This window comes from Giraffa tippelskirchi, chromosome 2, assembly GCF_054371585.1.
Source record: "Giraffa tippelskirchi isolate mGirTip1 chromosome 2, T2T-mGirTip1v1.2.pri, whole genome shotgun sequence".
Lineage (NCBI taxonomy): Eukaryota > Metazoa > Chordata > Mammalia > Artiodactyla > Giraffidae > Giraffa > Giraffa tippelskirchi.
In genome coordinates, this window is record NC_137276.1 from 31,948,853 (window position 1) to 31,961,560 (window position 12,708).

Sequence of the window (12,708 nt, forward strand, 5' to 3'; positions counted from 1 at the left end):
TTCAATGCTTCCACAATTATCTAACACATTTTTCAAACATGATGCAAAGTTATATATAAATACAAATTACACTAGATCTGTGCCTGCCAGAGACTTACAATGTAGTGGGAGAGGCAATCATGCAAACAGTACAGTACATCATGAAAAAGACTGCAAGAGGTATGTTCAGGGTGACATGGAAACGTCAAGGAGCAAATGAATGCTTGATGCAGTCATTCCACTAAGCTAAACTTCTTACAACTTTGTGCACTATGGTGTGTTCTCAGTGCTTATAATTAACAACTGCACTGTGTTATCACTGTCATTTCCCCCAATGTTTTATTATTAAAAATTTCAAACATCCAGCAAAGTCTTAATAGTTTTTTCAAAGACACACACACCCACTGCCTACATTCTACCATTAACATTTTAATACAATTTGCTTTATCATGTATCTGTCCATCATTTAAATTGCAGCTATGAGTACACCTCCCTCTGACTGCTTTGGTATGCATGTCATTAACTAGGGCTTGTTTATAGTTTATTTTGGTATAAAGTTTGTGTTCAGTGAAGTTTAAAACTCTCAAGCATTCATTCATTGATTTTGAAAAATGCATACACCTACCAGCTACCAAGATAAAGAACATTACTATAAAAAGTGTTATTTGTAACTCTTTTCTCGTGCATTTATACATTATGAACAAAGTAATTTAGGGTTTTCAAATTCAGAACACACTTGAGAAGCCAGCATGAATAAGGACTGCCAAGTTCTTAAAATATTTTTGTAAAATTTGTATTTTTTATGCCTGAAAAAAAAGTGGCCTAAACTATTGTCTAGTTTAAATTTTTAACTCAGCTCAGCTAAGTCTGTAATACTAGCCCTGTTGTAATTTAACCCTCCTGATTAGGAAAGGAGGTTAGTAATAACGGATAACTAACAGGGGTAATAATAGATAAGGTTGAAAAGGTTTGGTGGGGTTGAATGATGCCTAAACTTGGATTCTAAGCAGAGGGATTTAAATGACCTACTGTAGGTAGTTGGAGTCTGTGTAGATCCTTGAGTAAGGGAGTCATATAGCGAAGGTGAATTTGAGAAGGATTAAGTTGGTATTCTTAATCTTATATTACAGCTTTAGTTAGAGCTGTTGAAGGGTGACAGAGTTTTGAAGCATCCCCAGAATAAGATATGCTTTCTAATCCTCCAGCCTAAGTCAAGCTTTGTGATTGCTGAAGGGGACCAGCTTTCTATTCAGCCACTCACAGCAGCAGCGTCTCCTACAAATTGTAACTGCAGAAGGAACACCCTGTGATCACAAAGGTAGTTACCACCAACTTTGTTTTGCATTTGAGTTCCTGATGAAAGTAGGTGTCAGATGCAGAGGGTGCAAATGATGGAAGAGAAATGACTTGGCAGCCTAAGGGTTAAAGACTTCTCAGCCAGGCATTCAGTGGCTGCCACTCCCCTCCTGGATCTTTAGTTCCAGGCAGCCTCCTTGATTTGCTGTTCCCCTGAGTGCTTTCCTTCCTAGATCCCTCCACTAGCTCCATCTAATTCCAAGTTAGACCTGGGATTAAAGGCCCAGTTTGAGTGCTCAGTGCCTGCCCCCAAGTGTCTCCTGATCCTCTAGGCAGACATCATCTCACACTTCAGAATCTTTATGGCACTTATTTCTCAACCACTCATACTTTTTACCTCACTTTAGCAGCTACATGTGTACACGTCTCCATATCATACCCTACTGTAGAGTCCCCTGGAGACTAGCATAAGTAGGTAGTATAAGAGATGAATAAATGAATAAGAGATGTTGAAGGAAGAATTTATGGAATTTGAGGCCTAACTAGTTACAGGGCTTGGAGATGAGGGAGGACTCTTAAGATGACCTCAAGAATTTGAGCCTGAGGATGAGCAAAACAAAAATACTATGTCCAAAAATTGGGAAAGGAGATTTTGAACACGTTGGCCTTACAGGTGATGGATATAAAATTTCTTCCTCTTATTTGGATTTGCCTTCATTTCAGTCTTCATTGTGTTTTCCCACATTTGTGATTCCGTGAGGAGACCACTATTCTTGAAATCAGAAGGCTGTTAAAGAAAAGTAAATATAGTTCTGAAAAAAGTGTGGCATCCTCAGCAGAAAGGGAATTTTGAGAACTTGATTGGAACTGAGTCCCGACTGTGATTTCCCTCTCCTGTTCCTTCACATCCGCCCCCTTGCCCCCTTGGCTGCTACTCAAGAGGCTGTGACTTCATCGGACAGAAGTGTGATTGTGCATTCTGTGTCAGTGCTCATGTAAATACTCCTTTGACGACGACTCAGTGCCCCACACGAACTGGTGCCCCGCTAAGGAAAGAGTGGGTAGTTAGCAGGTGCTAGTAGGTTCATTTTTAGAGAACAAATCTTGAACACATTGGAAAAACTTAGATCTACCTAAATAGGGAGAGAAACTTATATTTATTTTTCCTTATGCCTGTGAGACTGCCATTAGGAAAAGTAACTTTTTATTAGCTTCTTTCATCCCTGGAGTTCAAGTGCATAATTAACTTCCAGGTATTCAGGTGTTTTTCATTTGGAAGAACTAATCACTTAAAGTTAGTTATGGGGGGTTCCATCCCTGGTCCTGGAAGACCCCCACATGCCATGGAGCAACTAAGCCCATGCACCACAGGTACTGAGCCTGTCCTCCAGAGCCCAGGAACCACAACTACTAAATCCTTCGTGCCCTAGATCCTGTGCTCCACAACAACGGTGTTAGTCGCTGTTGTATCCAACTCTTTGTGACCTCGTGGACTGTAGCCTGCCAAGCTCTTCTGTCCATGGGATTCTCTAGGCGAGAATACTGGAGTGGGTTGCCATTTGCTTCTTCAGGGGATCTTCCCAACCCAGCTATGAACCTGAGTCTCCTGCATTGCAAGCAGATTCTTTATCATCTGAGCCACCAGGGAAGCCCACAACAGGAGAGGCCATCGAAGTGAGAAGCTCATGCACTGCAACAAGAGAGTGGCTGCCCACTCTCTGCAACTAGAGAAAAGCTCATGCAGCAATGAAGGCACAGCACAGCCAAATAAATAAAATTACATTAAAAAAAGTTTAAAAATAAATAAATAAAGTTAGTGATAGATGGTCCCACATAGGCTTCCCTGCTGGCTCACATGGTAAAGAATCTGCCAGCAGTGCAAAAGATGGCTTCGATCTCTGGGTTGGGAAGATACCCTGGAGAAGGGAATGGCTCCTACTCCAGTATACACTTAAGAATTTTACTCCTTTCCTATGTTACCCCAGTCTCTGTATCACTATAGTAACACTGAACTAGTTGTTTTTTAATTGTTTTAAATGTCTTTCTGCCCCCAAAAACTGGGTTCCTTAAAAGCTCCCTATCTATATTTCTTTCTCCAGTCCTAACGTTAATTTATAATAGATTTCAGTAAATATTGAATGAATAAATGAAAACAAACATACATGATAATCTTTTAAAGAATCATTAAAGAAACATGTAAAAGGGAGTAATTTTGTTTTGGAACTCAAGGAAGGCTTCACAGGAAGAGTTGCAATTTGAGCTGGATCTTGAAGAGTTGAAGTTCCTCAGACTGACTAGGGCAAGAAAGAGGCATTCCAAACTAAGGGAACATGTCTCCAGGCTTGAGGATATGGAAGAGCTTCTCATGTTGAAAACTCATAGGACTGAATGATAGGAGCTGTGATGAAAGGTGAGGCTGGAGGAGATTGAGGGCTAAATCATGAATGACATCAAGCCAAGGAGTCAGGTCGCAGGCAGTGAGGAGCAAATGGAGATTGGTGAGCAGATAATTAATTGTTTTAGATAGATAAGGCATGGATCAGAAGGCTTTTTTAAAAGTGAGATTGTGAGATAAAATTCTTCACTGTAAAAAGTGAGATAAAAAAATGAGATAAAAGATAAAATTCACTGTAATCATTTTAAGAAATAAGTGGCTTAGTATATGCACAATGTTCCAATAACAATCAGCACTCCCTAAAAATTCCAGAACATTTTCATTACACTAAAAAGTGGAAGGCTATTTTGACAGCTGTCCATGATAGTCTGGTCATAGGGATGAAAAGGAAAAAAAGATGAAACTTTGAAAGATATTTCTAACATAGGCTCAACAAAACTAGAATAAAATGTTAATTTTAGTCATTTTTTTTAAAACATCCTCAAAATACTGATTCTAGTTTTTTGCCACCTTACTTGCATTTTTCTTACTCTTATTTACTGTTGCAACAGCTTTATTGTCTCTTCATTTTTTTCCTTTTTTTTTTCCTTTGGGCTATACCACATGGCATGTGGGATCGTAGGTTCTCAGACTGGGGATCAAACCCATTCCCCCTGTCATGGAGACTCAGAGTCTTAACCACTGGACTGCCAGGGAAGTCCCCATTTTTTTCCTACTTTTGTATGACTTTTGTACTTCTCTTTTATGTGCTGCATCAATTCAAGATGAAATATTTGTGAAAGGATGAACACTGAAGGGCTGTGCTAGGAGAATTTGCCCATATACTGGGATTCAAGAAATCACATGCAAATGGATGTTTCTTTGTAATTATTAATATAAAGCAGCCGGTTTTGTAATGATGTATATTGAATGCTGAAGAAGTCTTTTTCATTTATAAAATTTGAGGCAGGCTATAGGAGTGAGATTGACTAGTAGGAAGCATGAGGGGAACTCTGGTGATAGAAATAATCTATGTCTTGGTTTGGGTGTTGGTTACTCTAGGTATATTTTTGTTAAAACTAATCAAATTATACATTTCACTGTATATGAAGTTTACCTCAGTATTTTTTAATGAAAAAATTAGAGGTGACTGAATGGGGCCTAGTAGTCAAGTCTTTGTCCTATAGCATTTGAGGTATTTCCAAAGAGAGACTCTAGCCAAGCATCCACAGTGGGCTCTGATGGTATTGCTGAAAAAGAGTGGTTCAGTTCAGTGAAATTCTTTGCTAGTAACAGCTATCAGTCCCGTATGGCTTCCTGTGTGCTAATACCCTTGTGGCTGCTACTGAAATTTGGTTTTAGATGGGTTTTTCAGCAGAGTTTCCTGGGTTCTGTCCAGGAGATTCCAGAAAAGTACCCTTTTCCACCCTCCCAAGTGGTACAGTAATTTGTAACCCAGGAATGGGTCCGTCTCTTAAGTATTGCCATTACAGGATGGGGTATAGAACCTAACTCTCTGTGCCTTGGTTTGTCCTGTTAGTCTAGCTGCTGCAACCTTCCCCCACCCGACTGCTTGCACATTTTTTCCCTTGGCTGTTTCTCAGGAGCAGGGGCAGCAGCTGCACCTTCCACATCCTGGCACGAGTAAGGCTAAGAGTGCCTGATGTCTAAATTGGTGCCAGTCACGAGCTGTGAATCCCAACTAGAGTACTCCCTTCCTCAGTCAGATTGGACTTCTTACTCTAGTACCATATTGTGCCTTTTCCCAGCTCAGGTCACAGCTGTTGTTCAGAGACCACAGACTTAAGGGGAACTGGAGTTGAGTTTTCTCAAGCCTCTTCTTCACTTAGCCATAGTCTGGTCTTGGCGAGAGCTGACTAATTAGGTCTTATGTTTAAAGGTAGGTGGGTTGGGGACCCAGAACAGACTGTGGAAGTAATTCCCTGATTGCCACACTTTATTGAGCTAAAACTCCTCTACATTAATCAAACACTTAGAAGATTACTAACTTTTCACTCTTAGTTGCTCCTTTGAAAATTTCTCTTAAAATGATTCTGTTATATCTAAGTGAATTACCACTGTGCTGTTAAAATTGCATTTTCAAAAATATACTCATGTAATTTACTCACGTGGTACAACATTCAAAAGGTGCAAAAAGACCCACAGTGAGAAGTCTTCCTTCCATCCCGGGATGGCATGCAGACTGTGGCAGATGAATTAACTATATTACTCAGTTCAGTTCAGTCGCTCAGTTGTGTCCGACTCTGCGACCCCATGGACTGCAGCACACCAGGCTTCCTTGTCTATCACCAACACCCGGAGTTTACTCAACCTCATGTCCATTGAGTCGGTGATGCCATCCAACCATCTCATCTTCTGTCGTCCCCTTCTCCTCCCGCCTTCAGTCTTTCCTAGCATCAGGGTCTTTTCAAATGAGTCAGTTCTTTGCATTAGGTGGCCAAAATATAGGAATTTTCAGCTTCAGCATCAGTCCTTCCAATGAATATTCAGGACTGATTTCCTTTAGGATGGACTGGTTGGATCTCCTTGCAGTCCAAGGGACTCTCAAGAGTCTTCTCCAACACCACAGTTCAAAACATCAATTTTTCGATGCTCAGCTTTCTTTATAGTCCAGCTTTCACATCCATACATGACTACTGGAAAAACCCTAGCTTTGATTAGACGGACCTTTGTTGGCAAAGTATTGTCTCTGCTTTTTAATATGCTGTCCAGGTTGGTCATAACTTTTCTTCCAAGGAGCAAGTGTCTTTTAATTTCATGGCTGCAGTCACCATATGCAGTGATTTTGGAACCTAAAAAAATAGTCTCTCACTGTTTCCCCATCTATTTGCCATGAAGTGATGGGACCACATGCCATGATCCTAGTTTTCTGAATGTTGAGTTTTAAGCCAACTTTTTCACTCTCCTCTTTCACTTTCATCAAAAGGCTCTTTAGTTCTTCTTCTCTTTCTGCCATAAGGGTGGTGTCATCTGCATATCTGAGGTTATTGATATTTCTCCCAGCAATCTTGATTCCAGCTTGTGCTTCATCTAGTCCAGCATTTCTCATGATGTACTCCACATATAAGTTAAATAAGCAGAGTGACAATATACAGCCTTGACATACTCCTTTCCTGATTTGAAACCAGTCTGTATTACTATATTACTAGTATATGATATATCCTCACTAAAGGGGGCATAGAGGGCAAGCTGATTAAGTGTTTGAAAAACAATATTTTATCTGGAAACTATTTCAGGCTGAAGGCAAAACTGTCCATAAATACTGTGCTCTGCTTATGAATTTGTTTCTCACAGAGGTTGACAATTCCAAAAGTAATTTATAGCTACACTAGGGTTGAAAAGAATAATAAATGGTAGATAATGGGAACCAGGTTTCTCACTGTCCAAGAAACAAATTATAAATAAGCAAGGGAGAAGGCTAGAATGGACCCTGTGGTACTATATTAGAGTGGAGACGCTAGTATAATCTTACATTTAGTTTAATATATATGGATGGGTACAGAAATAATGATAAGATGTATATACACATAAGTTATAATAAGTACATATATTTCCCAGCTCTCTTTGCTGAGGAGGGCCTAGAAGCCGTGATATCACAGTAGCAATGAGTGCAGCTACTTCCATATGTTGGTTTTTAATACCATTCTCCAATAAAAGGAACCAGGAACTTCTTGGGGCAAAGGCTGATTCAAGGGTTGGGGCAGGGAAATTACAACATGAATCTCTAGTATTTTGTAGTGCCAAAAGGTAAAAGAGCACTTAAAAAAATAAAAGGATAGGGTAATCAAAGGGAGACTGGTGCCAACCAGTGTAAAAAAGCTCCTGATGGCTAAAGATAGAAAATTGAGCAACAGAATAGCCTAGTATTGGATTATAACCCAAGGCATAAAATATGCATGAGCCTATGCTGATATAAATAACTAAAGAAATGAAGAGATGAATCTTCCTTAGAATAACTCCAAATAACATAGATAAATACTCCTCCTCGTAGGAAATTAAGCTTAATCTCCCCTTTGTCCTAAGTCACTAAGTGTGGACTCTAGACTTAGTGACTCCCTTCCAAAGGAAAGAATCCAGGAAAAGAAAAAATAATAACTGTATGTGTGGTGCAGAGACCTGCTGGCACTACCTTAACTGAGTGGTCAGAGTTAAAATCACCAGTGATGAGTCATGTTGATATATTGTACCTGTGATAGGATGTGATGAGAAAGGCACTTTACCTCTATGCTATTATTCTTACCCCAAATCCATAACCCCAGGCTAAACTTGAGAAAAACATCAAAAAAAAATCATCAAAAGACATTTTATGAAGATATTGATACTTCTTTAAAATACCAAAGTCATGAAAAACAAGGAAGATTGAGGGATTGGTGATGGCTAGTTGCAGTGTGATATCCTTAATTGGATCCTGAAACAGAAAATTTACATTAGTGGAAAAATTGGTAAAATCTGATAAAGTCTAGAGTTTAGTTAAAAGTAATATACAAATGCTCATCTCTCTTAGTTTTGACAAATGTACTATGTAAGATGTTAACATTCAGGAAAACTGGTCAAGGAGTATATAAGAACTCTTGTACTACCTTTACAACCTTTTTTCTTTAAATCTAAAATTATTCCAAAGTAAAATCTTTTAAGTCTACCTCTCAACCCCATTGGACTTCAAGCAGATCAAATCAGTCAATCCTAAAGGAAATCAATCTTGAATATTCATTGGAAGGACCGATGGTGAAGCTGAAGCTCCAGTACTTTGGCCACCTGATGTGAAGAGCTTATTCATTGGAAAAGACCCTGAGGCTAGGAAAGATCAAAGGCAAAAGGAAAAGGGGGCGGCAGAGGATAAGATGGTTAGATAGCATCACCGACTCAATGGACATGAATTTGAGCAAACTCTGAGAGATTATGAAGGACAGGGAATCCTGGCGAGCTGTAGACTATGGGCTCATAAAGAATCGTACAGGACTTAGTGACTGAACACACACACCCTCAATCCCCTAGCTATCAGTCTCCTTCCCTGGAGACAATCAGTGTTACTAACTCCTTTTATCTTCTAGAAATATAAATAAATACAAATAGAAGTGATTCCCCCTCCCTTTAAAAACAATGCTATGCACATACTATATATTAGTACCATTTATGTATACTCTATGTTCTGCTTTTAAATCTTGTTCCATTATTAGTATAAATACATCGGTTCCTCAGCCTTTTTTCAATTTCTTTTCCTAAGTTAGCTACAGAGAATTCCATTGTATGGGTGTACTATAACTTATTTAACTGGTTTCTTATCATTGATGGCCATTTGTTATTTACAGTCGATTGCTATTATAAGCTACTCTGAAGTGAGAAAATTTGTACATGCATTATTTTGCACTTTTAAAAGTACATAGGGTAAATTTTGAGAAGATTACCTGGATTAAAGCATATGTATTGATACATTGGTAACTTAAAAGATACTCTCAAATTGCTCTTCCTAGGGACTTCTCTGGTGGTCTAGTGGTTAAGACTCTGTGCTTCCAAAGCAGGGTACACGGGTTCAAACCTTGGTCAGGGCATTAAGATCCCTCATGCCAAGTGGCTGGGCCAAGAAAAAAAATGCTCTCTGTAAAAAGGCTGTACCAATTTATATGGCACCTACAGTGTTTGAGTGCCTTATTTCTGAGTTATACATAGAACATAAGAGTTATACAAAATGTTTGATCTTTGCCAATCTGTTTGCATTCCTGTTGTTAATATGGTTGAGGATCTGCTGGTTTTGCCCATTTTTAGGTTGGTTGTTTGTCTTTTTCTCATTGATTTGTAGAAGCTCTTTTTATATCGGTAAAATAGCCTTTTGTTACAAGAATTGCATATATTTTTTCCTAGTTTGTCTTATGATTTTTTTTCTTGCCTTGCAGAAAATCCAGGGTTATTGTTTTTTTTTAATGTAGCTAATTTTAACTAATCTTTTCTTTTATGGTTAAATGTAACTTTATATTATACTTAGAAATGTTCTCCTGTTTTTTTCTTGAATCCATTTGAAATTTACTTTGGTGAAAGATTCAGAGCCATTGGTTTTTTGTTTTTGTTCTTTTCCCCCAAATATCCAATCGTTGCAACATCATTTACTGAATAGTCTCTGTTTTTCTTCAATTGAAATAATGATTTTTAAAATCATATTCTCATTAGATGCATGATACAGGGCACTCCGGGCTGGTGCACCGGGATGACCCGGAGGGATGGGATGGGGAGGGAGGTGGGAGGGGGGTTCTGGAAGGGGAAAACATGTACACCCATGGTGGGTTCATGTCAAAGTATAGCAAAACAAATACAATATTGTAAAGTTAAAAAATAGATAAATAAACTAATTAAAAATAAATAAATAAAATCATATTCTCATGTATTTGTGTCTCTTTCTGGATCTTCTGTTCCAGTTTTGTACCATTGATTTCTTTGAATATGAACTCATACTACACTGTTATTTTTTGTTTATACTTTTATTATGGAAAATATAAAATATATTCAAAAGTATACAGTATTTTAATTATTGTAGCTTTATAAAAATCTTTTACTATCTGGAAGAACCGCCTTCCCTCCCTCCCTCATTACTCTTTTTCAGAATTTGCCTGTCTAATTATGTATTATTTTTTTCACGTTAACTTTCTCACTTGTGCTTTAAAGTTTTCACCATTCAGATATTCACATTTTTTTGTTAAGTTTATATTGAGATATTTTTCTCTCTCTTTTTAAAATTTTATTTGTGGCTATTATTGCTATCTTTTTTCCTTTATATAATTTTATAGGCTAGGGTACATATATATGTGAAAGTTCTTAATTTCTTAATTAATTTTGTACCTAGCCACCCTAGTGAATTATTTTGTTTCTAATATTTTTTCATGCATGTCTCTTGAATATTTCTAGGTAAACAATCAGGTTACTTACAAATGATATATTTACTTTCCTTTCAGTTTTTATACTTGGAGGTGCATATTTGAAGTATTATAGAAATGCCTGTAGTGTAGGAGGGACTCTTGGCGAGCACAGTGGACTCCAAGGTGTAAATGCTAGGATAAGTAGAAATATTGGTAATAGAGACATTAAACCCCAGGATGGAGTTTTTTGTTGTTATTGTTGTTGTTTCATGTTTTGTTTTGTTTTTTCTTTCCTGTAGATGTGAAATCTGGAAGCTATACAGTGTTACAAGTGGTGGAAGCCCTTGGGTAAGAGATCTGCTCTAGAACAGCCCTCATCAGCCCTGGCAGTACACTCTGAAAACAATTATTTTGTCCTCAATTTCTTCCACTGTAGCCCAGTATCCTCACCCTTCCATATTAGTACCTCAGGCTAAGCCTATGTTTCTCTTGAAAAAAGTTTCATGCCATCTAATTGAGACCCCTAAAGAGGTATTGGGAACACAGCCTGTGGCCTGTGGGCCACAGTAGCTCCTGAGTCAGCCCACAGGTTTAGGTGGAGGTGGGTGGTTGAAAGCCATCAAATGTTATGCTCCTTTAGCGCCACCCTCCCCCATGGCATCCTAGTCAGCCTGCATCTGACTCCGACCGGCTGTGGGCCCAGCCTGGGAGGCTGACCTGGCACCGGATTCCCCACTGTAGGAAAAGGCTTGGGACTACAGCCTGAAGACCACTGTTATAATATTCCAAGGTCCAGTGGAGGCATGTGCTTATAGTCTAATGCCTGCTCTACTCATATTTTGTACTTGGAAGACCATTTAAATTGAAAAGTCTTAGTAGAAAAGGTTGTTAACTATCATGTCTTCTAAAACAGAAAAATAGAAAATTGGGGAGAAGATGGGAGAAGTAGGTCACTATTATGCATTTCTCCCATATAAGAGACCTTTTGGCCTTTATACTCATGTTGTTGTGGCCTTGGTCCATTTTTTTAAAGTAACAGCTTTATTGAGATATAATTTACCTATCATAAATTCACCATTTTAAAGTGTGTATTTTTAAAAAAATGAAAAATAAAGTGTGTATTCACAGATTTGTGCAACCGTTAGTTACCGCAGTCAATTTTAGGACATTTTCATTGCCCCAAAAAGAAACCCCATGCCTGTTAACAGTCACACCCTGTTCCCTTGTCATCCTGCACCTGGTAACCACTAATCTACTTTGTTTCTGTGCATTTGCCTATGCTGAAAATTTCAGATAAATGGAATCATACAATAATATATAATCTTTATGATTGGCTTCTTTCACTTAGAATAATGTTTTCAAGATTCATTCCTGTTGTAGCACGTATCAGTACTTCATTGCTCGCTGAATAATATTCTGTTATATAGATATACCACAGTTTGTTTACCCATTCATCAGTTGAGGGATATCTGAGTTGTTGTCACATTTTGACTATTCTGAATAATGCTTCTATGAGCATCTGTGTGCCTTGGTCCATTTTTAAATGCACAATTTTCTGCTTCTGAGTGGGGCCCTTTCTGTAAGTTCCTATCCCAGGGATCCTGTCAAGACTGATCTTTTTTGCCCCAGTTCCTCTAGCTATAGATACTCTTGAGACTTCCCTGATGGATCAGTGGTAGAGAATCCACCTGCAATGCAGGAGATGAGGGTCCCATCCCTGGGTTGGGAAGATACCCTGGAGGAGAAAATGAGGAAATGGCAACAGTATTCTTACCTGTAAAATTCCATGGACAGGTACAGTCCATGGGGTAGCAAAGAGTCGGACACGACTGGACGACTGAGCTCAGCATAGGTACTCTTATCCTTGAGGTTTCCTTAAGGTACCCTGGCCAGCTCGCCTTCAGAAGTCTTCTGCCTCCTTCATTTGTTTAGATTCCTTGTGGTATGTTTAAATGTAATCTCTGTGATTTGTTTTGAAGATAAATCACCTTGTTGTTGCTTCAGCCTGGGTCCTCCCATATCAATAATCCTAAATAGTTAAAAGCCTTTATTTTGACCATCTTACTTTGTAAACTTCCAGTTATAAAGACTGGTCCCTAAGACTATAATGGTTGTTTTAATAGTGATATATTTAGTCTTCTCCTGTTTTGGTAGAAGCTGCCAATCATCTCTTGACCCCTGTGGGTAACTGCT

At 38.6% G+C, this 12,708-nt stretch overlaps 1 protein-coding gene across 22 annotated transcripts in view; it reads left to right on the forward strand.

Moving 5' to 3' along the window:
- MMS19 (MMS19 cytosolic iron-sulfur assembly component) overlaps positions 1-12,708 on the forward strand; it is a 33,448-nt gene that overhangs the window by 1,146 nt on the left and 19,594 nt on the right. For 13 of the 22 annotated variants that reach the window (XM_081550109.1, XM_081550148.1, XM_081549977.1 and 10 more), the window contains exon 2: positions 10,815-10,863. Coding sequence is in view for 7 of the 22 variants with exons in the window: in XM_081549977.1 (XP_081406103.1) it covers positions 10,815-10,863 (49 nt within the window). In the remaining 15 variants the exon portion in view is untranslated. Of the gene's footprint in view, positions 1-1,184; positions 1,298-10,814; positions 10,864-12,708 lie in introns of all 22 variants that reach the window. The other 9 variants (XM_081550117.1, XM_081550038.1, XM_081550047.1 and 6 more) reach the window with 1 other exon arrangement.